Source organism: Scyliorhinus canicula, chromosome 9 (genome assembly GCF_902713615.1).
Source record: "Scyliorhinus canicula chromosome 9, sScyCan1.1, whole genome shotgun sequence".
Taxonomy (NCBI): Eukaryota; Metazoa; Chordata; class Chondrichthyes; order Carcharhiniformes; family Scyliorhinidae; genus Scyliorhinus; species Scyliorhinus canicula.
The window spans coordinates 195,202,867-195,229,880 of NC_052154.1; the positions used below are offsets into that span (position 1 = coordinate 195,202,867).

General features: G+C 47.5%; 1 protein-coding gene across 1 annotated transcript; it reads right to left on the minus strand.

Annotated features, from left to right (window-relative positions):
• Nucleotides 1–1,620: 1,620 nt before the first annotated feature.
• On the minus strand, nt 1,621–26,872 carry zgc:153993 (uncharacterized protein LOC767645 homolog). The gene is made up of 6 exons (XM_038808405.1): nt 26,095–26,872; nt 20,551–20,599; nt 19,649–19,810; nt 9,935–10,070; nt 7,081–7,182; nt 1,621–1,874 (listed from the first exon to the last, which is right to left on the minus strand). Exons 1-6 carry the CDS (start codon nt 26,159–26,161, stop codon nt 1,773–1,775), a joined length of 618 nt encoding a protein of 205 aa, XP_038664333.1. The 5' UTR covers nt 26,162–26,872; the 3' UTR covers nt 1,621–1,772.
• Between the last annotated feature and the right edge of the window lie 142 nt (nt 26,873–27,014).

Sequence of the window (27,014 nt, forward strand, 5' to 3'; positions counted from 1 at the left end):
CTCCATCATTGGTGGCAATTTTATTTTTCAGGCTCCTAAGTGCCCGTCACCTCTCTGCCTCACTGTCCTGCTTTCAAACTTTAAGGCACTTCTTAAAACCTCCCACCTCTTTGACCAAAACTGTGATCACCTGACCTAACATTTTCTGACATGGCTGTGGTCAGGTTCTGTTTTATAATGCTCCTGCAATATGGCTCGAGAGGCGTTACATTAAAGGTGTCACATAAATAGTCGTGACCGAAATTCGCACACACCTTACATTGTCACAGTATACACCACTGAACTCAAATAGAGAAAATGATATATTTTTTAAAAAATCACTTAAATCAATGCACTATAAATTGCAACTTCTCCACAGTATGGATTAAAATTCAAACATGTAAACACGCAAGTGAACCCACAACCCCCTGACTTAGAATACATATATTTCAAAAGATATTAAGAATGACACGTCAACTTATCTGTAAATATATCTTTGCCACATGGTCCTATCAACGGTGATGCAAAGAAGGAACCGCTTACACAGCTTACTTACAGCACTATGGAATCAAATCAACGGCAGGGCTTCGGGACGTGTACGGAGTGTAATTTTTTTTTTGTAAAGCCTACATAATGCGAGTCATTGTCTCAGGGGAGATGGAATAGAAAAGGGGTAGAAGTAATCTTATCGTTGTGATTATTATTATTCAGTCTGTTTTGGGGCACTTTGCTTCAGGAAGGACCAGTGGCCTCGAGAGGGGATGGAGGACAGATTCACCAGAATGACATGGATGTAGAAGAGTTAAATTATTCACTTGGTGTGCACTCCTTTGAGCACAGAAGCTGAAGGGGTTGTCCGGCTGAGGTTGTGAAAATGGCTAAAAGGATTCTATAGGGTAAACAGGATCAAGCCAATCACCCGAGACGGGAGAGCTCATAGCAAAGCTGCACGAGGTTAAAATGAGAACTTTACCATGCAGGAGCGAGATCAAAAAAAACATTTATTCTACAAGGAGTAGTGCAAATCTGGAACTGCCTCTCGCAAAGATTAAAATCCTGCAAGTCAAATAAAAATTTCAAGATGGGGTTTTTGTTAAGCAAGCATATTAAACGGTTATGCAGCCATAGATCCATAATACAGATCAGCCAAGTTCCAATTTAATAGCAGAACAGAGGCTCGGGGCCGAATGGCCTACTCCTGTTCCTATAAATGCCACATTCCTCATTCAGATTGTGACCAGTTTCAGGCCATCAGCTGTGTGTGTGTGTGTGTGTGTGTGTGGGGGGGGGGGGGGGGGGGGGGGGAGTCAGTAAAGGTTTTTAAAAATATCTGCCTGCTGTTCTGTCAAAAAGTATTAAGACGAGGACCTCAAAACGGAAAAATAAACCATCTGGTTTTTAAGATGACAGCTTCTTCAGAAGCCGAACTGACAGTCTATCCTAAGCTATTCATACCAGTGTTGCGAAGTTCATTGTTAACACAGGTGATATTATCAACCAGTGCTTTACCAGTTGCATCGGCTGCAAGTGTTACAAGTCATATAGTTGGAAAAAAATATCCACATCAAACAAAAATAACTAATTCTAAAAAAAAAGTGTAAAACTTAAAATCAAGTAATGAGGATAAATGTAAAACCGTCCAACCATTCACGAGTTCATTATTAGCAATCCCACTATTTCAAGTATGACAGATCAGTACAGAGGGTCCCCACAGGTTCAGGTGCAAGAGAATTGGAGAATAAACCACTGGATTGCAGTCCGTGTAGAGAAAGTGAAGAGCCAGTGCAGGATTGTTAGGTCAGTTTCAATATCGCCAAAATGCCAGTCACTAAACCCGCTGAAAACACTGCAAAAGTCTGCCAGGTGGGCGTTCCAAAGTAAGAAAAGATCATCTCCTAAAAGGGAAAAAAGTAAAACAGCCAATTAATTGATTGTCAACCTGAAACTTATGCCAAGTCAATTAGACAAATATCACAGAATATGGGTGGGATTGGTTAACCGTAAAATGTAAAAGTAAGTAAAATGTACAGTCGCCACAGTCCCAGATGACCTCAGGCTGCTTTCCCCTTTCAGGTGGAGAGTTAACCACAGCTCAGGCGAGGGGGGTGAATTCTCCACCGGCGGGATTTCTCTGTTCCGCTGGCAGGTTTCCCAGCAGCGTGGGGTGGACACTACGGGAAATCCCATTGGCCGGCGGTGGAAGCGGAGAATCCCGCTGCCGGCTACGGCGCACCGACGAGGAACACGTGGGCCTGGGGAGGCAGAAAATTCACCCCAAAGGTAGAGAACCCGGGGCCTTCATGAATAACATTAGCGGTTACAGGGAATTGAACCTGCGTTGCTGGCATCATTCCGCATCACAAACCAGCTGAGCTAAACCAGTTTGTAAAAATAGACCCACTGGTATCATACAAAAATGTAAACAAGATTAGACCTAAAGAAAATGCAATTCTTTACAATAGATTTCTTCAGTAATGGTCTTTACACCGGTCTGGGTTTAGGCCCATAATCACCTCTCTGGCCTAGGCCTGTAAGTTATACACACACAAGCAGCCGGTGTTGATTCATTGTCGAGATTTCCTTTACAAAGATGCTGCATTTATCTCAGAGGACTCGCTAAGGTGTCACTCTTCCCTATCGCTGTAGCCTTTTCCACCCCGAAAAACCTCCCACGGTCTCTACTCCTTCCAATTCTGACCTCTTTCCCTACTTTCACTACTCTACCTTTCACCCTGAGCCTTCAGCTGCTCAGGTCCCAAGTTTGGGAATTCCCTCCATGAACATCTCCCTCCCCCCTCCCTCTCTTTCTTGAAGATGCTCCTTCAAACCTTGTTCTATGGACAAGCCCTTACCTATGCATCTCCTTAAACACCTCCATGTCAAATTGGCTCTGAACATCAACACAGGTTGATGTTGACAGACAGACCAAAACTGGCACAGGGCAAGAGTCATAGGACATAAGAAATAGAAGCAGGAGTGGTCAATAACACATTTTGAGCCTGCTCAACTATCCAGTAAGATCATATCTTACCTGGTACCTCATTCCCATTGCGCTGCCCTATCCTACATATCTAGAATATCTTCATTGTCCCAAGCTGTCAACCTGCACCATTGTTCCTCTAATTGTATGGTGAAAACTAGGGTTTTATAAGTAAGCACATGGAGTACAGAAGGATAAATCTGTGTAAAATAATTTGGCAACATTTAAAGCATCTTTCATTGTTCGAGGGTGCCTCATTATCAAGCAAAATCACTAAAACCACAGAATATAGGAACATAAGTCATCAATTCAGCTGTACAGGCCCCATCCTACCATTCAATTAGATCATGGCCAGTTCGTAGCTCAACTCCATCTATCCACTTTGGTTCCAATACCTTCACCCAACAATCAAATCTATCGGGCTCAGTTTGGTAACATCAATTGACAACCAACTTCAGTAGCTTTTTTGGGAGAGCAGAGTTCCAGTTTCCCACTAACCTTTGGAGGAGAAATCATAGAATTTACAGTGCAGAAGGAGGCCATTCGGCCCATCGAGTCTGCACTGGCTCTTGGAAAGAGCACCCTACCAAAGGTCCACCCTATCCCCATAACCCAGTAACCCCACCCAACACTAAGGGCAATTTTGGACACTAAGGGCAATTTATCATGGCCAATCCAGCTAACCTGCACATCTTTGGACTGTGGGAGGAAACCGGAGCACCCGGAGGAAACTCACGCACACACGGGGAGGATGTGCAGACTCCGCACAGACAGTGACCCAAGCCGGAATCAAACCTGGGACCCTGGAGCTGTGAAGCAATTGTGCTAACCACAATGCTACCGTGCTGCCCTAAGGTCTTTCTGATGTAAACTCGTCATAATCTGAGGGCCACCACACCTCAGGCGAGGGACAAGGTTGAGAAGGCGGGGCCTTCATGAATAACCTCAGCCGGATCGGGGTTTGCACCCACGCTGTTGGCCTCGCTCCCCGTCACGAACCAGCTGTCCAGGCAACGGAGCTAACCTGGCCCCTTGGCATAAGCACTTTAGAACCGATTACAGTAAAGGAGGCGGTAGTGGAGGTCTTGTCACTGGACAAGTCATGCTCTGAAGACTCAGGTTCAAATCCCACCACAATAAAACTCTACTAATGACCAATCTGTTCACTCATCTCCATCCTTACACAGTCTGGCCTACATGTGACTCCAGACCACGGCAATGTAGTCGATTCTTAAACACCCTCTGAAATGGAGGGCGAGCCGCTGGGCTCAAGGACAATTAGCCAGTGGTCCCCACATGCCATCAATGAATAAAACTAAAGTTGCTCCACTTTAACCTAGTGGATATAATTGGGCCGGGATTTCTGTTATAGCTTTCGACATCATTTTGGAGTTGCTTCTCCTGTTCAACAATCCTCCAACTCCCCGCCTTTTCTTTTTATTCGTTCATGAGATGTGGGCGTTGCTGGCTGGGCCGGCATTTAATGCCCATCCCGCAGGGCATTAAGAGTCAACCACATTGCTGTATGTCTGGAGTCACATGTAGGCCAGACCAGGTAAGGACGGTAGATTTCCTTCCCTAAAGTACATGAATGAACCAGATGGGTTTTTACAACAATCGACATGGGACTTGTGGTCATCATTATTAGAATTTTAATTCCAGATTTTTATTGAATTCAAATTTCACTTACTGCCATGGTGAGATTCAAACCTGTATCCCCAGAGCATGAACCTGGGTCTCTGGATTACTAGTACCACTGCCTCCACTTGCTGCCCCTTACCCTAACCTTCCAGCTCTCCTCCTGCTGTCCCTCACCCTGACCCACCAGCTCTCCTCCTGCTGCCCCTCACCCTCACCTTCCAGCTCTCCTCCTGCTGCCCCTCACCCTCACCTTCCAGCTCTCCTCCTGCTGCCCCTTACCCTCCAGCTCTCCTCCTGCTGCCCCTCACCCTCACCTTCCAGCTCTCCTCCTGCTGCCCCTCACCCTCACCTTCCAGCTCTCCTCCTGCTGCCCCATACCCTCCAGTTCTCCTCCTGCTGTCCCTCACCCTGACCCACCTGCTCTCCTCCTGCTGCCCCTCACCCTGACCTACCTGCTCTCCTCCTGCTGCCCCTCACCCTCCAGCTCTCCTCCTGCTGCCCCTCACCCTCCAGCTCTCCTCCTGCTGCCCCTCACCCTGACCCTCCAGCTCTCCTCCTGCTGCCCCTCACCCTGACCCTCCAGCTCTCCTCCTGCTGCCCCTCACCCTGACCCTCCAGCTCTCCTCCTGCTGCCCATCACCCTGACCCTCCAGCTCTCCTCCTGCTGCTGCCCCTGAGGAATAAAAAATCAGTCAGGCCAGCAAGGATAGGCCCCCTGCTCTTCTTCAATACAGTGCTGGGGCATCTTTTATTTCTAGCTGAGCAGGCAAATGGGGCTCTGGTTAATACCTCATCTGAAATGTGGAGCTCCAAATGATGCAGCACTCCCTCAGTACAGTGCAGAGCGTCAGCCTTGTGGTCGCGTTTTCGCTAACGAGGTGGGTAGCTCCATTTCGGCAATTCCCCCCCCCCTTCCTTTGCTTTGAAACGCTCAGTGACTCTCGATTTTCACTGCTAGGGTGGGGTCAGGTGTGGGATTGAGTCCGGCCCACCTTACCTTGGATGCACATCCGAGGTGGGAAATGTTTGAAGTCTCGGTTACCGATTGGTTTGTCTGATTGACAGTTTTATAGAAAGTGTTACTTTTCAAAGAACATTTTTGAATCGGTGCCCCCCCCCCCCCCCCCCCCCCCACCCACCCCACAGCAGTTAAACAAATTTTCCATTGTTATTAATATGCCTCAATGGTTCTGCACAGAGTCCATACTGGGTAGGCATGGGAGGTATGCATTGGCATAGAGTTGGCATGGAGGGTATGAGACTGGGGAATTCTGGATTTCTCTGACAAAGTGCTACCACGAACGTAAAGAGCCAAATGACGACCTGCTCACCTAAAGAGCTTGTAAACATCTATACCTTTCACGCTTCCAGTAAAGCCCATATAGTTTTGGCCTCACTTCATGCAACTACCAACACTTTAGGGAGGAAGGAGGAAGTTGGGGCGGGGGAGGGAAGGGGGAAAGAGAGGAGGAAAAAGAGAGATGGTAGCATTGGTTCAGTAATCCAGAGGCCCAGGCTAACGCTCTCGAGACATGGGTTCAAATCCCACGGTAGTGCCTGGTGGAATTTTAAATCAATTAATTAACCTGGAAGATAAAGGTAGTCTCAGTAAGGGTGGCCATGATGATTATAACTAATTGTTTGAAAAAAAAAATCTGGTCCACTAATGCCCTTTAGGGAAGGAAATCTGCCGTCCTTACCTGGTTTGGCCTACATGTGACTCTAGTCCCACAATGTGGTCGATACTATGAAATGGCGCAACAAGCCATTCAGTTCAAGGGCAACTAAGGTGGCACAATGGTTAGCCCTGCTGTCTCAAGGTGCCAGGGATCTGGGTTCGATTCCAGCCTTGGGTGAGTGTGTGGAGTTCGCACGTTCTCTCCGTGGGTCTGCGTGGATTTCCACCAGGTGCTCTGGTTTCCTCCCACAATCCAAAGATGTGCAGGTTAGGTGCAGTTACGGGGATAGGGCAGGGGAGTGGGCGGAGGTAGGGTGCTCTTTCAAAGGGTTGGCGCAGGCACGATGGGCTGAATGGCTTCATAGAATTTACAGTGCAGAAGGAGGCCATTCGGCCCATCAAGTCTGCAGTGCCCTTGGAAAGAGCACCCTACCCAAGGTCAACACCTACACCCTATCCCCATAACCCAGTAACCCCACCCAACACTAAGGGCAATTTTGGACACTAAGGGCAATTTATCATGGCCAATCCACATAACCTGCACATCTTTGGACTGTGGGAGGAAACCGGAGCACCCGGAGGAAACCCATGCACACACGGGGAGGATGTGCAGACTCCGCACAGACAGTGACCCAAGCCGGAATCGAACCTGGGACCCTGGAGCTGTGAAGCAATTGTGCTAACCACAATGCTACCACACTGCCCTTGGGCAATTCTGTGATTCTCTGGTTCTCTGTCGGGCGACAAATGCTGGCTTTACCAGCAATGCCCACATCCCAAAAAATAAATAAAACAAACTTACCCATCCACCTTGCTGTTCAATCCATGGAATAACACGGGTTTGAATCAAATCTAGAGACCAATTGATTATTGGTTGAATCATTGCTTTTAGTTTTTTCAGTGCCTGTAAAAGGATGGCAAAGTTACTGAAAAGTCATGAAGAGGAAAGCCATACCGTGATTTCCTCTCTTCTCCTTCTTGCTGAAAGATGCAGTGTTTTGCTGAGATAGAGTTCAGTGCAGACGCTCTCTAATACTCTCTCTCTCTACCTTAGGATTCACAAGTACAGCTACAGATTGCTGGCAGTCGAAGCAGGGATGATATCAGTGCCAAGTATGATTCTCCTTCTGTGTGAAGTTTCCACACAATTCTAAATAAGAGTGGGTTGCAGGTGAGAGGAAGGTGAGGGAGCAGCTAATTTGCCCAGCACCAGTGCTGCAGCCCCTGGCGAGGCAGTAAGAAGCTCAGGCAAAACTAGCTTTGGGGCTCAAAAGGCCCACATTCACCTGGCACGAATCAAAGCAAATCTTCTTGGCCAGGTTTTATTTAATTTATTAATAATCTTTATTAGTGTCACAAGTAGGCTTACATTAACACTGCAATGAAGTTACTGTGAAAATCCCCCAGTCGGTACATTCCGGCACCTGTTCGGGTACAGGGAGGGAGAATTCAGAATGTCCAAATTACCTAACAACACATCTTTGAACTGTGGGAGGAATCCGGAGCACCCGGAGGAAACCCACACAGACACCGGGAATCAAATCTGGGACCCTGGCGCCATGAAGCAACAGTGCTAACCACGGTGCTGCTGTACCACCCTTATCATAGAATTATCATAGAATTTACAGTGCAGGAGGCCATTCGGCCCATCGAGTCTGCACCGGCTCTTGGAAAGAGCACCCTACCCAAGGTCAACATCTCCACCCCATCCCCATAACCCAGTAACCCCACCCAACACTAAGGGCACTTTTTGGACACTAAGGGCAATTTACCATGGCCAATCCACCTAACCTGCACATCTTTGGACTTATGGAGTACTTGGCTGTTAAAATGCTATTGGATGACTAATGACATCATCAGACAACTATTATCGCACATAATGAGACTCCCACCAGATCAGATTGATGCCCCAACTATCTCAAATTAAATAGTGCGGCATGGTGGCAGAGTGATTATCACTGTTGCTGCTCAGTGCCAGGATCCCAGGTTCGATTGCCAGCTCGGATCACTGTCTGTGCGGAGTCTGCATGTTCTCCCCATGTCTGCATGGGTTTCCTCCGGGTGCTCCGATTTCCTCACACAAGTCCCAAAAAACGTGCTGTTAGGTGAATTGTACATTGTGAATTCTCCCTCCGTGTACCCGAACAGGCCCCAGAATGTGGAGTGCAGGGGATTTTCACAGTCACTTCATTGCAGTGTTAATATAAGCTGTAGCCATCTGGCATGGCCACTTACAAAGGATCCTGGGAAATACGTCCACCTACAAAGGACCATGGGAAATATGGTCAACCCAGGACTCAGAGCTTATGTATATTGGCAACTCAGTTAACCTGACGGTATCAAAACCCCCAGCTACCTTGCATTCTAATGACCCATTTCCCCAGAACAAAAGATCTGTACTCAGGTAACAGATACAGAAACAGACTCATCGGCGCCACTCCCTTGCTCAGGGAGCCCAAAATGCCAAGGTCAATGACCGCTCCGGACACGCCCCGCCATCAAGGCACCCGCCCCTTTATTGGCCAAAATCGAAGGCAGTAATTGAAGCCTGCTGAATTATTGGGTCCAAAGCTAAGGACCGCCCAAAAGAACGCGAAACCCCAGAAGGATAAAGAGAGACACAGCCATGTGTTCAGTCTCTCTCGGCCCCGGCGCTTGGTCTGTCTTGGCCCTGACCTACGCCTAAAACCAAGTGTAGCATCACAGCCAGAAGACAAGTTCAAGATCAACGATCGCTACCAGACGGATGAGCCCAGCAGAAACTAAGTCACTTCTCCAGACCCAGCCATGCAAGATCCGAACAAAGGCCTTGTTCCTCTGCATAAAGCCGGGTGCCTGAAGTTAAGTACAGGTTGTTGTAGTGTTAGGTGTAATTTAGCTTGTAGTGTTTTATGTTGCATGTCGAAGTAATTCTTGTGGGTAAATAAACTATCATTGAACTTTAACTAACTTGGTCTCTGATCAGTAAAACCTTGTAGTGGTATCATTTGATACCTGGCGACTCTGAAAAGCAACACCATCATTAATAACTGTCATATCAGTATCCAGTTAAAATTAGCAACATTATTGGCGTCTCCAGTGCAAATTGACAACAAAGCCTACTTGTGACACTCATTAAAATAGTGGTGGGCAAGACTTGGCTCAGCTGATTTAATATGGCACACACCTGCCAGGTGGGCTAAAATTGCTTCCCTCAGCAGACATCGCAGCTGAGAAACATTGGTATTGTTGATTATATTATGTACATTTAAGGTCAATTGCAGCACCATAATAACGTGCTCCCACTCGACTGATTTACTGTAGTATTGGTGACTGAAACTTCTGGGCCATACTTCAAATTATTTTCTTAACTCAATGTCACTCAGTTTATTCTTTTAATTGGAGACACGCGTCACAAAAATAAAAATAAAATCATTTCAATTATTCACATTTATTTTCATAATTACTTGAATAACAAATGATGCAACGAAACCCACTCTACGTCAAATTTGATTGTCCTTGGCCTTGTTTTACAAGCTAACACACAATCTTTATCTGTGCAAAACAATGTGAACATTGCAGGTAATTAATGATTGGCACGTCACTGACAAACATGGATGTGTTGCACATACTATTTGCTCATTTTACATAATAATAAAGTAGATACTTCAGCTTACCTTAGAGACAAGCTTGCCTGCAAAGTAGAGGAAGGTTACAATTCGCCCCCAATTCAATCCATCAGTAACTAATATCCCTTCTGCCACTTTGTACAACACTTCTCGTATGTTTTCAAGGGGTACAGTCTCGATTACACTGTTGACAGAATACAGGTAAAAGCAATATAAATCATCTGCTGTTCAAACTGTAATGTCTCTTCTTAAAATAGGTAAATGTAAAGTTGCTAAAATAATAATTTTTTAAAAATAATAAAATGTAAAGTTGCCATCGTCTCAAATGACCACAGGCTGCTTCCCCCCTCTTGAGGGGGAGAGCTGACTGATGGTGATTTAACCCAAGGGTCACCACACCTCAGGCGAGGGGCAAGGTTGAGAAGGTGGGGCCTTCACGATTAACCTCACTTAGTGAGGTGCGGGAATTGAACCCACGCTGCTGGCCTCGCTTTGCATCACAAACCAGCTGTGTAGCCCACTGAGCTAAACCGGCCCTGCTTAAAATAACAGTAAACGCAATGTAGCTCTTTTTGTCTGTAGGCTCCAAAATGCTATCGTTTGAAGAGGATGGCATTCCGAGCTTGCTGGATTGAAATAAGATTAACAATAATCCAGTTTTTTTGTCTGCTTTCCTGAAAGTATATAGCAATGTTGGAATAAAATTCCATAAATACCGTCTGGTAATTCACCAAATGGCTAATTGCAAGTGAGCTGAAAAGCCAAAGGCTCCAGGCTACTGACTATGGAACTAATGTGCGGAGTATTTCTTAAATGGTAACAAATTAGAAAGTGTAAATGTACAAAGGGACTTGGGTGTCTTTGTCTATAAGTTACTGAAAGCTAATTTGCAGGTACAGCAAGGTAATGCAATGTAAGCCTTTATCGGAAGCGGATTGGAATACAGGACTACTGAGATCCTATTTTAATTGTATCGGAGCGTGGTTAGACCGCACCGGGAGTACCGTGTGAAGTTTCAGTCCCCTTACCTCTGAAAGGATATTATTGCCCTAGAAGGAGTGCAATGAAGGTTCACCTGACTTGTTCCGGGGATGGCAGGACTGTCTTATGGAGAGACATATTGGGCAAATGGGTCTGTATTCTGCAGAGTTTCAATGAATGAGAGGTGATCCCCTTGAAATCTACAAAATACTTAAAGGAATAGACAGGGGAGATGCTGGTAAGATGTTTCCCTTGGTTGGGGAGTTTAGAACCAAAGGACACAATTTCCAAATAAGGGGGAAGTCACCTAGGACTGATATGAGGAGAAATGTCTTCACTACGAGGGTTGCGAATCTTTGGAATTCTCCACCCCAGAGGGCTGTGGAAGTTCAATCAATGGACAGGATAATAGAGGGTGAGAGGCGAATAGGGCCATAGTACAAAGAAAAAAGTTAGGATGAATTAAATGGCAAAAAGGCAAGACTAAAGGTTTTGTATCTTAATGCACAAAGCATTCGGAATAAGGTAGGAGAACTGACGGCACAAATCAAGGTAAATGGATATGACTCATAACCATTGCAGTCACATGGTTACAAGGAGATCAGACTGGGAGCTTAACATTCAGGGATGTTTGACCTTTTGGAAAGATAGGAAGGAAAAGGTGGTGGGGTTGCACTGTTAATGGGCGATGAAATGAGGGCAATTGTGAGACAATCTAAACTCAGATGATGTAAAGTCCATTTGGGGGGAGGTAAGAAAACAGCAAGGGAAAGAAACATTGGGAGGAATAGTGTAAAGATCTCAAACAGTAGCCACACTGTATGAAAGGGAATAAAACAGGATTGGGGGGCAGCACAGTGGTGCAGTGGTTAGCACTGCTGCCTCACGGCGCTGAGGTCCTGGGTACAATCATGGCCTCGGCTGACTGTCCGTGTGGAGTTTGCACATTCTCCCTGGGTTTGCGTGGGTCTCACTCCCACAACACAAAGATGTGCAGGGTAGGTGGATTGGCCACTCTAAATTGCCCCTTAATTGTAAAAAAAAAAGAATTGGGTGCTTTAATTTTTAAATCAACACAGGATGGCACGGTGGCACAGTAGTTAGCACTGCTGCCTCACCTCGCCAGGACCCAGGTCCGATTCCAGCCCCGGCTGACTGTCAGTGTGGAGTTTGTACATTCTCTCCGTATCTGCGTGACTTTCCTCCAGGTGCTTGGGCTCCTTCCATGTGCAGGTCAGGTGCGTTGGTCTTGCTAATTTGTCTAAAAAGGTTAGGTGGGTTACTGGGTTCTGGGGACAGGGTGGGGGGTGGGCCTAGGTAGGGTGCTCTTTCAGAGGGTTGGTGCAGACTCAATGGGCCGAATGGCATCCTTCTGCATTGTAGGAATTATATGAATATAATAGGAGCAGAGCATTTAAAAAGAATAAAGCAATAATTATGGGTGGCTTTACCTTCATGGAGTGCATTAGGGATAGTTTCCTAGAGCAATAGAAAACAGAGCCAACCAGGGAACAGGCGGTCTTGCATCTGGTAATGGGTAATGAGGCAGGTTTAATAAAGGATCTCAAAGTTATAGATCCCCTAGGAAGTAGTGATCATAACATGATGAATCTGTTTGAGAGAAATATGGTTTGGAAACAACTGTGTTTAGCTTAAATAAAAGGAATGACAATGAAATGAAGACAGAGTTAGCTAAAGTAGACCGGGCGGATAGATTAGCAGGAAAGTCAGTAAACAAGCAGTGGCAGACATTTAAGGAGGCAATTCATGACTCTCAGCAAAAATATACCCCAGCAAGGAGAAAAGATTCTGAGAGAGAGATGAAACAAACATGGCTAACCAAGGAGATTAAGGAGAGTAATAAGTTGAAAGAAAAGGCTTATAAAAGGAGAAAAAAATTCAGTGATAGCACCGAAGACTGGGATAAATTCAGAATCCAGCGAAAATGAACTGAGGGCAAACTAGCAAAGAATATAAAAACTGACAATAAGAACTCACTTAAATATATAAAAAGGAAGAGAGCGTTCAAAGTAAACATAGACCCCTAAGGAAATGGATCAGGGGAAATATTTATGGGGAAGAAGGAAATGGCAGGGGTTAAACAGATATTTTGCATCAGGCTTTACGATGGAAGGTACTTCGAACATCGCAGGAATACTGAAGAATATGGGGGAGGAATTAAATACCAGTACCATCACTAGAGAAGCAGCATTAGACAAGCTAATGAGGCTAAAGCCAGATATGTCTCCTGGCCCTGATGGCTTGAAAATGAAAAATGAAATGAAAATCGCTTATTGTCACGAGTAGGCTTCAATGAAGTTACTGTGAAAAGCCCCTAGTCGCCACATTCCGGCGCCTGTCCGGGGAGGCTGGTATGAGGCTGGTACGAGGCTTACATCCTCGGATCCTAAAAGAAGTAGTAACAGAGATAGTGGATGCATTGTTGTAATTTACCAAAAAACCATGAATTCTGGAAAAGTACCGGAGGATTAGAAAATTGACAATGCAATACCCCTATTCAAAAAGAGAGGGAGGCAAAAAGCAGGTAACTATAGGCCGATTAGCCGGACAGTATGGAAAATGTTGGAATCAATTATTAATGAAGTAATAGCAGCACGTTTGGAAAATCACAATCTAATCAAGCAGAGTCTGCATGGCTTTGTGAAAGCGAAATAGTGTCCAACTTATTAGACTTTTTCAAGGAAGTCTCAATCAAAGTGGATAGAGGGGAACCAGTAGATGTGATGTCCTTGGGACTTCCAGAAGGTGTTCGACAAGATACCTCACAAAAGGTTAAGCTACAACATTGAGCCCATGGAGTTGGAGGTAGTATATTGGCATGGATAGAGAATAGAGTGGGGATAACGGGTTCTTTTTCAGGTTGGTGACAGCTGTTTACAATTTTTATTAATGACTTGGAGGAAAGAAGCGAATGTACTGTAGTCAAATTTGCAGACTATACAAAAACAGGTGGAAAGCTAGTTGTGAGAGGGATAGACAGTTTACAAAGTTGATAGCTTAAGTGAGCAAAAAGTTGGCAAATGTGGGAAAATGTGAAATTGTTCACTTTGGAAGGGAGAATAAAAGAACAGAGTATTACTTAAATGGAGAAAAACTGCAGAAAGCTGCACCACAAAGGGACTTGGGGGGTACCTGTGCACGAAACACAGAAATCTAGCACACAGGGACAGCATGTAATCAGGAAGGGCTAATGGAATGTTGCCACTTAATTCAAGGGGGTTGGAGTATAAGAGTCGGGAAGTCTTGCTGCAGCTGTACACGGTACTGGTGAGACCCCATCTGGAACACTAGGAGCAGATTTGGTCCCCTTATTTAAGGAAATATATTATTTAATTGGAGGTGGTTCAGAGAAGGTTCACTAGGACGATCCCCAGTATGGAAGGATCGTCTTTGAGCAAAGGTTAAACAGGTTAGGACTCTACTCATTGCATTGTAGAAGAATGAGGAGGTGACCTCATTGAAACGTAATTGGATTATCTCGGGGCTGACCGGGTAAATGCTGAGAGGATGTTTCCCCTCGTGCGAGTGTCTAGGACCAGAGGGCAAAGTCTCAGAATAAAGGCATAGCTCATTTAAGACAGAGAAGGACAAATGTCTTCAGAGGGAGGGTGAGCTGTGAGGAGGATGCAGAGATCCTTCAGTGTGATTTGGGCAAGTTGAGCGAGTGGGCAAATTAATGGTAGATACAATATAATTTGGATAAATGTGAGGTAATGCACTTTGGTAGCAAAAACAGGAAGATTATCTGCACGGCCATAAAATAAGAGAGGGGAATGTGCAATTAGGCCTGGGTGACCTTGTACACCAGTCACTGAACTGCAGGTGCACCAGGCGGTAAAGGCGGCAAACGGTACGTTGGCCGTCATTGTGAGAGGATTCGAATACAGCAGCAGGGATAACTTGCTGCAATTATACAGGGCCTTGGTGAGGCCACACCTGGAGTATTGTGTGCAGTTTTGGTCACCTTATCTGAGGAAGGAGGTTCTTGTTCCAGACGGAGTGCAGAGAAGGTTTGCCAGGCTCATTTCTGGGTTACGAGGAGATTGAGTCGGTTAGGATTGTATTCGCCGGAGTTCAGAAAAATGAGGGGGGGGTGGAGGATCTCATAGAAACCTACAAAATTGAGGACTAGATAGGGTAGATTCAGGAATGATTCTCCCAATGATGGGGGTGTGCAGCACCAGGGGTCACAGTTGGGGGGTATGGGATGGAATGTTTAGGACAGAAATAAGGAATATGGAACGGCGGAGTTGGCTTGAAGGGCCGAATGGCCTCCGCCTGCTCCTATTTTCTACCTTTTTGAGACTTTGGAGTTCCTCGTTATAGAGAGCTGTGGGGGCAGAGTCCTTGTGTTTATTTAAGGCCGAGATAGATAGATTCTTGATCAGTGAGGGAATAAAGGGTTCTGAGGAAAGAGCAAGAAAGTGGGCGTGAGGAATATCTGACCAGCCATGATTTTACTCATGTGAAGATTCCGGCGTTGGACTGGGGTGAGCACAGCAAGAAGTCTGACAACACCAGGTTAAAGTCCAACAGGTTTGTTTCAAACACGAGCTTTCGGAGCACTGCTCCTTCCTCAGGTGAATGAAGAGGTATGATCCAGAAACATATATATAGACAAATTCAAAGATGCAAGACAATGCTTTGAATGCCAGCATTTGCAGGTAATTGAATCTTTACAGATCCAGAGAGAGGGATAATCCCAGGTTAAAGAAGTGTGAATTGTCTCAAGTCAGGACAGTTGGTAGGATTTCGCAAGCCCAGGCCAGATGGTGGAGGGTGAATGTAATGCGACATGAATCCAAGATCCCAGTTGAGGCCGTACTCATGTGTGAGGAACTTGGCTATAAGTTTCTGCTCGGCAATTCTGCGTTGTCGCGCGTCCTGAAGGCCGCCTTGGAGAACGCTTACCCGGAGATCAGAGGCTGAATGCCCTTGACTGTTGAAGTGTTCCCCGACTGGAAGGGGACATTCCTGCGAACACGAGACACAACCGACAGAGTACCCTTCGTCGTCCAGTACTTTCCCGGAGCGGAGAAACTACGACATCTTCTTCACAGCCTCCAACACATCATCGATGAAGACGAACATCTTGCCAAGGTCATCCCCACACCCCCACTACTTGCCTTCAAACAACCGCGCAACCTCAAACAAACCATTGTTTGCAGCAAACTACCCAGCCTTCAGAACAGCGACCACGACACCACACAACCCTGCCAGGGCAATCTCTGCAAGACGTGCCAGATCATCGACATGAGTACCACCATTACACGTGAGAGCACCACCCACCAGGTACACGGTACATACTCGTGCGACTCGGCCAACGTTGTCTACCTCATACGCTGCAGGAAAGGATGTCCCGAAGCGTGGTACATTGGCGAGACCATGCAGACGCTGCGACAATGGATGAACAGACATCGCACGACAATCACCAGGCAGGAATGTTCCCTTCCAGGCGGGGAACACTTCAGCAGTCAAGGGCATTCAGCCTCTGATCTCCGGGTAAGCGTTCTCCAAGGCGGCCTTCAGGACGCGCGACAACGGAGAATCGCCGAGCAGAAACTTATAGCCATGTTCCGCACACATGAGTACGGCCTCAACCGGGACCTGGGATTCATGTCGCATGACAATCATCCACCACCATCTGGCCTGGGCTTGCGAAATCCTTCCAGCTGTCCTGGCTTGAGACAATTCACACCTCTTTAAGACCATAAGACCATAAGACATAGGAGTGGAAGTAAGGCCATTCGGCCCATCGGGTCCACTCCGCCATTCAATCATGGCTGATGGGCATTTCAACTCCACCTACCAGCATTCTCCCCGTAGCCCTTAATTCCTCGCGACATCAAGAATTTATCTATCTCTGCCTTGAAGCCATTTAGCGTCCCGGCCTCCACTGCACTCCGCGGCAATGAATTCCACAGGCCCACCACTCTCTGGCTGAAGAAATGTCTCCGCATTTCTGTTCTGAATTTACCCCCTCTAATTCTAAGTCTGTGCCCACGGGTCCTCGTCTCCTCGCCTAACGGAAACAGTTTCTTTGCGTCCACCCTTTCTAAGCCATGTATTATCTTGTAAGTTTCTATTAGATCTCCCCTTAACCTTCTAAACTCCAATGAATACAATCCCAGGATCCTCAGCCGTTCATCATATGTTAGACCCGCCCTTCCAGGGATCATCCGTGGGATTACCCCCTATCTCTGGATCTGTAAAGACTCAATTACCGGCAAATGCTCGCATTCTAAGCATTGTCTGGCATCTTTGAATTCGTCTATATATATGTTTCTGGAACATACCTCTCCATTCACCCGAGGAAGGAGCAGTGCTCCGAAAGCTAGTGTTTGAAACAAACATGTTGGACTTTAACCTGGTGTTGTAAGACTTCTTCCTATGATTTTACTGAATGGCAGAGGAGGCAGGAGGGGGTGAACAGACTCCTCCTGTTCCTATTTCTTATGGTCGCATTGTGTATGCTTAAAGCAGAGATTGACAGATTTCTGATGAACAATAATGTAAAGGGTTACAGGGGTTGTGGGTGCATAAGACATTGAAATGCCCAATCAGCCATGATGTTATTAAATGGTGATGCAGGCTCGACAGACCGAATGGCCAATTCCTGATCCTGTGCTGCTATTCAATAGCCTACTGATGACACTGTCACCAACGGTGCAGCAATTAATACCATAAGGTACGAGACTCATAGAATTTACACTGCAGAAGGAGGCCATTTGGCCCATCGAGTCTGCACCGGCCCTTGGAAAGAGCACCCCACTTAAGCCCACGCCTCCAACCTATCCCCGTAACCCCAAACCCCACCCAACCTTTTTGGACACTTAAGGGCAATTTAGCATGGCCAATCCACCTAACCCGCACATCTTTGGACTGTGGGAGGAAACCGGAGCACGCGGAAGAAACCCACATAGACACAGGGAGAATGTGCAGACTCCACACAGACAGTGACCCAGCGGGGAATCGAACCTAGGAAATGAAATGAAAATCGCTTATTGTCACGAGTAGGCTTCAATGAAGTTACTGTGAAAAGCCCCTAGTCACCACATTCCGGCGCCTGTTCGGGGAGGCTCGTACGGGAATTGAACCGTGCTGCTGGCCTGCCTTGGTCCGCTTTCAAAGCCACCGATTTAGCCCAGTGTGCTAAACGAGCTGTGAAGCAATTGTGCTAACCACTGTGCTACCATTCTGCCCCATGGCGACACCAGGACTGGAGGAGCACAAGAAATCTCGAGGGTTGTAGGACTAAAAGAAGCTACAGAGATAAATTGGTACAGAGCGATTTACTGAAAATATAACAATTTATGTTAACATTGGTCAGTGAACAGAGGGGTGACAAATGAACAAGGCCTGGTGCACGGTAGGATACGCGTAGCTGTGCTTTGGGCATCCTGAAGTTTACAGAGGATGAAGGGTAGAATGCTGGCCAGGAGAGGCCACAAGACAGTTTAATAAAAGCAAATTACTGCAGATGCTGGCAATCTGAAATAAAAGCCGAAAATACTGGAAAAACTGAGGTTTGGCAGCACATGCGGAGAGGGAAACGCAGCTGCAAGGAGAGATTGGATAGGTTTGAGAGAGCCACGAAGAAGCCAGCACACGTTTGGAGAGTCAAACAGAAAGCAACTTGATTTACAATAATATGTACACAGCAGCAGTATTTCACCACTGCTTCCTCCTCTTGCCGGTACCGCACTGGCCAGCTCTATTTATACAGCTGCAACTACCAGTGATTGCCCCACCCTCGTCACTGGGGGACCTCACACTCCCCAAGAGGTCATGGGATAACCAATTGGCCCCAGCCAATAGGATTCGGGCAGATTACAGGTTGGGGTTATTTTCCTTGGAACAAAGAAGGCTGACATGTGACTTAATTGAGGTGTACCAAATTATGAGGGGAAGAGATAGAGTGGACAGGATAAAATTGATTCCTTTGGCGGAGCATTCTAGAACCAGGGGACAGAGATTCAGGATAAGAGGCAGAAGGTGTAGAGGGGACATGAGGAAGAACCTTTTTAACGCAGAGGGTGGTGGGAGTCTGGAATTCACTGCCCGAGTTGGTGGTGGAGGCAGAGACCCTAAATTATTTTTAAAAGGTACCTGGATCTGCACCCTAAGTGCTGTCAGCTACAGGGCTATGGGCCGGGTGCAGGAAGGTGGGATTGGAAAGGGCTCCTGGGTGTCCATGGGCTGGCATGGACAAGATGGGCCAAATGGGCTCCTGTGCTGCAACATTTCTACGGTATGATTCTTTTTCAGAATAGTTGTTCTTTCAGAGCCAAATCCATTCATACTTTGGGAGGCAGCAGAAAACAAACATAAATTAAAGTCAATCATTTAGAAAGTAGATTCTCAACTCTAAACTCCAGTATTATAACATTATGGTGCCAGGAGACTCCAATCAAATACCACCATACAATAATTGCTAATGGCACGGTGGCAAAGCGGTCGGCACTGCTGCCTCACAGCGCCAGGGACCTGGGTTTGATTCTGGCCTTGGGTCACTGTCTGTGCGGAGTCAGCACGTTTTCCCCGTGTCTGCGTGGGTTTCCTCCAGGTGCTCCGGTATCCTCCCACTGTCCAAGGGATGTGCGGGTTAGGTGGGGTTACAAGCAAACGACAGGGGAGTGTGCCTAGGTTGGGTGCTATTTCAGAGGGTAAGTGCAGACACGATGGGCTGAATGGCCTCCTTCTGCACTGTAGGGATTCTATGGTTCTACACAAACTCCTCTATATTGCCTCATTACGTACAGTTGTAATTCAGCATTTCTGTTCAGCTCATCCCCAATTTTCTTCAAACTCTTGCATATTTCCTTGATTGTCGGGTCATCGATCTCTGCCCTCGAACCACCAAGATCCTCAGGGCTGAGTTTGGCATCCGGATCTTCTTCATGTATTGTCTCCAATACAAATCTGTAATGCATGTACAAAAGGCAAGTTAGGCAAAGATCGTTCTAAAATCCATCGACATAGATCATCCACCCATATAAATCGGTTGTCTGTTTTTACATAATGCAAAGTTCTGGCTAATGGCATATACGTCATTTATTAATAAGTAGATTTGTCATATTATTTTTTGCATTATCAGAACTATGGTCCAAAGGTTATTCATTGACTGTGAAATCCTCTGGGAGCCCTGAGGTCATGAGAAGGGGTCAAGTCTTTGATGTAAGTGGCCCAACATGTTAAATGAAAGAAAGTAGACTTTATTGGGATGGGATAGGCTGGAGAGATCTGTGGCTCAATCATACAAACTGCTCCGCTGAAAAGCATCTTATTTTGTTATCATATGAGGCATTTCAAAGCTTCCTGTAGGATATGGAGAGGAGCAACATTTTTAAAATATAAATTTAGAGTACCCAATTAATTTTTTCCAATTAAGGGGCAATTTAGCGTGGCCAATCCACCTACCCTGCACATCTTTGGGTTGTGGGGACAAACCCACGCAAACATGGGGAGAACGTGCAAACTCCACACGGACAGTGACCCAGAGCCGGGATCGAACCTGGGACCTCGGCGCCGTGAGGTAGCAATGCTAGCCACTGCGCCACCGTGCTGCCCGAGGAGCAACATTTTTAAATGTAATATTGTTTTATCCGCTGACTGAGCAAATATGCATAGCAGTTGAATGTAAAGTTGAAGTAGTTACCAACCTACGCAAGAGAGCTCCAGATTGTCTAGTTATATTCCTGTTTAGTGAACCTGAAAAAACACACACATCAAAGTTAATTATAAACTCAATAGTTGGATGTTTCGTTTGTCAACTTGGATTTCGAACAATAAATGTCGCACTGCAGAGGGACGGAATGATGAGAAAGAGAAAAATATCTTGGGGGCAGTGGGAGGAGAGCGAGAGTGCGCGAGCGCATGGGCAGGTGTCCATGTCAGGCCTGGAGAACGGGATAAAGAGTCTGGTGAATAAGCACAGGGACGAGGGAGATTGGAGGATGGAGAGGGGAGACTGTAGCAGAGAGGGAGTCTGGACAAAAGGGCAAGAATGCAAGTGAGGGGAGATGGTAATTTGGTTGTGGGGATTGTTATGGGCCAGGGTTTAGAGAACCCCAAAGTGTACAATGGAGTTCACCTGACCCACAACTTTTAATAGATTGTGGTATGGGGAGCACACGGCCCACTCTACAGGTGTGGTACAGCAGAAATGGAAAAGTATTTTTTAAAGCAAAACAATGTTTATTCTATGAACCCAAGTTAACCTTTTCAAAACATAGTGAACATCTTAGCAACCATCAATTCAAATATAACCCCCAAAGAATCCTTAATAACTTCCCAAACAACATCCAGAAGACAGAAGAAACACGTTTTAACAGAAGCACATCAGGTTTACATTCACTACTGAGAACATTTCTAATTCTGAATTCACCAAATGATCAAGAGATAGTCTTTCCATGGCAGAGAGATCAACAGTACGCCTGCTCGGTCTGGCTTCAGCTCCAACACTGAAAATGAAACTAAAACAGACCCTGCAGCAAACAGCCTAAAATGAAAGTAAAAAGCTAACAGGCAGCCCAGCTCCACCCACACTCTGACATCACTGATAAACACCCATTTCTTAAAAGGTACCTTTCTTAAACACCCATTTCTTAAAGATACTCTCACATGAAGGGGACCATCATTATCTTTAGAGCCAGAAGCAAAATAATGAATGAGAGCAGGAGCAAGGGAGCAGCGACCAGTGAAAGGGTGAGTGAGAGCTGGGAACTTTAGTCTGGTTAAACAGTAAAAGATTGTATCTATCGGTGGATAAATGGGTGACGAGAGGAAAGTGTCTGAGGATTCTCATTGGAAGAATTGGCAGGGGAGTGGGGAGGAGAGGAGGAAGGTTCTTGAACAGAGGCTGTCTAGATCATGGGCTGCTTTACCACCTGGACTGGAGATAAGATTTGAAACAACTTAAAAGGGAATGAGATAATTATTTGAAAAGGAGGAATATTGAAGGAGGGGCAAAGAGGGTGGAATGGGGTAACATGAGAGAACACGGATAGTCAACCACAGGGGGGACTTATCTTTACAAATAACAAACAACATTTGTGGGTATCATGTGATCAAATACTGCTTAGTGTTATGTGGTCAGATCAGACCCAAGTTGGCAACATGATACCAGTGCCACACCATTCAGAAATGCACAGATGGTGGCCTGATAACCAAATCCAGCTCCCTCTGCTATGCTAAATCTGTTGGGATTTCACAGTGTTCAATACTACTATATCTGGAATGTCATAGGCCACTTACTGGCTTTGCTTTGTAAAAGCTGCCATACAAATATGTTGCAAGGTAGTTCACAGGGATGGACGTAATGAGGGAGTAATGGAGCTGAAGAAAGGGAGACTCGCACAGTGACCAAAAGCTTGATCAGAGGGCTGGACCTTAAAGAGGGTTTGACAGGGGGAAGAGGCGAAAATACTGAGAATGTGGACGTGTGTTCTTGTGACCACACAGCAGAAAGCACACCTCCCAACACTGGTACAAACGGGTGTGGAGGAAGGGATGGACTGAGAGGCAGGCTTAGAGGAAGGGTGAGCTTTGAGGAGACTGGACCACAGACATGAGGATGAGAAAGCATTTGGGAACTGGAAGCCGATTGACGATCCCTGAGCAAACGGGGAATGGTTGAATGGAACGCGGTGCAACGCAGACAGCAGACATTAGGGTGATAAAAGCAACTTACTGTGGATGCTGGAATCTGAAACAAAAACAGAACAGACTGGACAACCACAGCAGGACTGACAGAATCTGCAGAGAGAGGAGAGAGCTGCCGTTTTGAGTCTGTGTGACTCTTTATCAAAGCATTAGGATGAGTTACTTTAATGGAGAGTGGGGAGGGTGGGAAATGGGCAAGGAGAACATTGGTCAAGTCTGGAGGTGAAAACAGCATGAATGTGATTTTAAGCGACAGGCGCTAACAGGAGTTAGGGTTAAGGGGATGGTGTTACTGAGGCACAGCCAGGTAGCTTGTGGCACCCAAGGGGACAGGGAGCCTGAACCCAGGGTTGAATAGGATGCCAAGACTGCAACAAGTCTGCTTCAGCCTGAGACACGGGCCGGGAAGGGGATGGAGAATTCGGACTAAAAACTAAAGGTCCTGAACTCAATCATCAAGGGAATCGAACACTCAAAGCGTTGAATAATCACACCAGATGAGGGGCAGTTTGTGGGGCACACGAAGCATTGAAGGAATTCCAGCTTACAAACCACACACTGTTTTCCTTTCCGATCTTATAGTTATATCGATTTTCTATGGGTTGTAGGAAAGTGGGTGTAGAGCTGGGAGGGCGAGAACGTTTACAAATCTTTCCTCATTGGGTCAGCTTACATAACTGGAGGAAAGTGACATCATCGAGGGCCGGCAAAAAAACCGTGGGGGAAAATGTACTGGAGAGAAGTCCCAAATCCTGACTGAGACTGAATTGGAAAGTCATTGATGACTGGGTGTTCCTTTCGTTTCTCAATACTACTTGAGAGACAGACTCTATTTCACTTGCTAAAACCGTTTTTCTCGCTCCCTCATCTCCCTGTGCCTATTCGCTCCCTCATCTCCCTGTGCCTATTCGCTCCCTCATCTCCCTGTGCCTATTCGCTCCCTCATCTCCCTGTGCCTATTAGCTCCCTCATCTCCCTGTGCCTATTCGCTCCCTCATCTCCCTGTGCCTATTCGCTCCCTCATCTCCCTGTGCCTATTCGCTCCCTCATCTCCCTGTGCCTATTCGCTCCCTCATCTCCCTGTGCCTATTCGCTCCCTCATCTCCCTGTGCCTATTCGCTCCCTCATCTCCCTGTGCCTATTCGCTCCCTCATCTCCCTGTGCCTATTTGCACCATCATCCCCTGTGCCTATTCGCTCCCTCATCTCCCTGTGCCTATTAGCACCATCATCTCCCTGTGCCTATTAGCACCATCATCTCCCTGTGCCTATTTGCTCCCTCATCTCCCTGTGCCTATTCGCTCCCTCATCTCCCTGTGCCTATTCGCTCCCTCATCTCCCTGTGCCTATTCGCTCCCTCATCTCCCTGTGCCTATTCGCTCCCTCATCTCCCTGTGCCTATTCGCTCCCTCATCTCCCTGTGCCTATTAGCACCATCATCTCCCTGTGCCTATTCGCTCCCTCATCTCCCTGTGCCTATTCGCTCCCTCATCTCCCTGTGCCTATTCGCTCCCTCATCTCCCTGTGCCTATTAGCACCATCATCTCCCTGTGCCTATTCGCTCCCTCATCTCCCTGTGCCTATTCGCTCCCTCATCTCCCTGTGCCTATTCGCTCCCTCATCTCCCTGTGCCTATTAGCACCATCATCTCCCTGTGCCTATTCGCTCCCTCATCTCCCTGTGCCTATTCGCTCCCTCATCTCCCTGTGCCTATTCGCTCCCTCATCTCCCTGTGCCTATTAGCACCATCATCTCCCTGTGCCTATTCGCTCCCTCATCTCCCTGTGCCTATTCGCTCCCTCATCTCCCTGTGCCTATTCGCTCCCTCATCTCCCTGTGCCTATTCGCTCCCTCATCTCCCTGTGCCTATTCGCTCCCTCATCTCCCTGTGCCTATTAGCACCATCATCTCCCTGTGCCTATTCACTCCCTCATCTCCCTGTGCTTATTAGCTCCCTCATCTCCCTGTGCCTATTAGCACCCTCATCTCCCTGTGCCTATTCGGCCCCTCATCTCCCTGTGCCTATTAGCACCCTCATCTCCCTGTGCCTATTCGCTCCCTCATCTCCCTGTGCCTATTCGGTCCCTCATCTCCCTGTGCCTATTAGCACCCTCATCTCCCTGTGCCTATTAGCACCATCATCTCCCTGTGCCTATTAGCACCCTCATCTCCCTGTGCCTATTAGCACCCTCATCTCCCTGTGCCTATTAGCACCCTCATCTCCCTGTGCCTATTAGCACCCTACAAGCACTGAAGACCTTTTGGCCCATCGAGACGATACTAGTTATTTGGCCTGCCCGTCTCTGCTGCTTGTCCCTTTCTGCTTTCCTCTCAGGGTCTGGCTGGTTTTTAACAAAGATACAGAAATTGCTGGAGAAACTCAGCCTCAGCAGGCCTGGCAAAAACAGAGTTAACGTTTGAACAGTCCTCGCCTTAGGCTAGTCCAGGCGAGTTTATACCAGCTCTGGTGCCCAAGCACTTCCAATTAGTTTCCAGGCCCCCATCATTGACCCCGATACACACAACCTGACAAAGCTTGTGAGTTTAGGGGGGAGGGGACCGTGGAATTACTGCCCTGAAGGGTGGTGGGAACGTGTTCAATAATGGCTTTCAAAGGCAAATTCAATGAGGGCACGGGGCAGGGGGTGGGGCGTTGTTTGACGAGGGAGGGTACTGCAGGTTATTCCAAAATGGCTAACACGGGCACGATGGGCCGAAGGATCTCCCCCTGTGCTGTATTATTCTCTGAGAGAGAGGAAGAGGCAGTGTTTGGGGGGGGGGGGGGGGGGGGGGGGGAAACAAAGGGCAGAGAGAGAGAGGGGGGGAGGGCAGAGAGAGAGAGGGGGGGGGGCAGAGAGAGAGAGGGGGGGGGCAGGGACAGAGAGAGAGAGGGGGGGGCAGGGACAGAGAGAGAGGGGGGGGCAGGGACAGAGAGAGAGGGGGGGGCAGGGACAGAGAGAGAGGGGGGGGCAGGGACAGAGAGAGAGGGGGGGGGCAGGGACAGAGAGAGAGGGGGGGGCAGGGACAGAGAGAGAGGGGGGGCAGGGACAGAGAGAGAGGGGGGGGCAGGGACAGAGAGAGAGGGGGGGGCAGGGACAGAGAGAGAGGGGGGGGCAGGGACAGAGAGAGAGGGGGGGGCAGGGACAGAGAGAGAGGGGGGGGGCAGGGAGGGGGGGGGCAGGGACAGGGAGAGGGGGGGACAGGGAGAGGGGGGGACAGGGAGAGGGGGGGACAGGGAGAGGGGGGGACAGGGAGAGGGGGGGGCAGGGACAGGGAGAGAGAGGGGGGCAGGGACAGGGAGAGAGAGGGGGGCAGGGACAGGGAGAGAGAGGGGGGCAGGGAGAGAGAAGGGAACAGGGAGAGGGAGAGAGGCAGAGAGAGAGGGGGAGAGAGGCAGAGGGAGAGGAAGAGAGAGGGAGAGAGAGGGAGAGGGAGAGAGAGAGGGGGACAGGCAGAGGAAGAGGCAGAGGGAGAGGTAGAGGGACATGGAGAGGCAGAGGCAGAGGGGATTTGTTGCAGCTTTGGGAACTGGGTGAAACTCACCAGGGCGCTGCGCTACTCTGCCGTCAGTTTCCTCGGGCGCCTCCCCGCTGCCATTGAAAGTGGCCATGGCCCAGCGCTGCTAATGTAGCAAAACAGCAGCAAGAAACTGCAACTCCTTCTCCTTCCAACAAGGCACTCCGTCCAGCTCACTCCCTCAGTCACTCCTGCCGATCTTCCTTCTCGCCTCACCGCACCGAAGAGGATTTTTTTCTCTTTTTTCTGCCAAGTTCAAACTTCACTTCCAACTTTTTTCTCTCTCTCTCTCTCTCTGTTGGGGAGCTCCCGCCCTTCTGCTTCCCATTGGCCCCCAGCTGTGGTGAGGTCAGGCTTCGAGCACTTTCCACTTCCTCATTGGTCAATGGACCCAGTCAATCATAGTGACCTGTGGGGGGTGGGGGTGGTTAACACAAGTCAACACAGTTTGAGTTTCTGAGGACTAGGTCTGGATTGTGGGGGATTTCCTCCTGTCTCATTCTCTCTTCCTCACACAGGAGAAGGAGCTGAGACAAAGGAATGTTCAGTGCAGGAAAGCACAGGAGGTATGTCAACTGGAAATAAAAAGGGTGGGGACCTTTCAGGGGATCTGAACATTTTTTTTTACCATTTGTCTGATGAAGGCACCTATTACAGGGAGTATCATCAGCTTGCATGGCCACTGACCTCATTTATCAACACTGTCCTTTCCACATCTCTCCACCCTCCACGCCTTGGGAATGAGATTTTTTGAGACTTCACCACAGTGCAATCCAGGCCAAACCGAGTTGCGTCTGACGACAACGCAGTCTGAAATTACACCTGAACAACAGGAAGCTGCCCTGAGGCGCTTTACAAAGATGTCATTTGACGAATAAAATGACGTCCAAAAAAGGAGATATTTGAAGATATGTAGCAAACCACAGAATCCCCACAGTGTAGAAGGA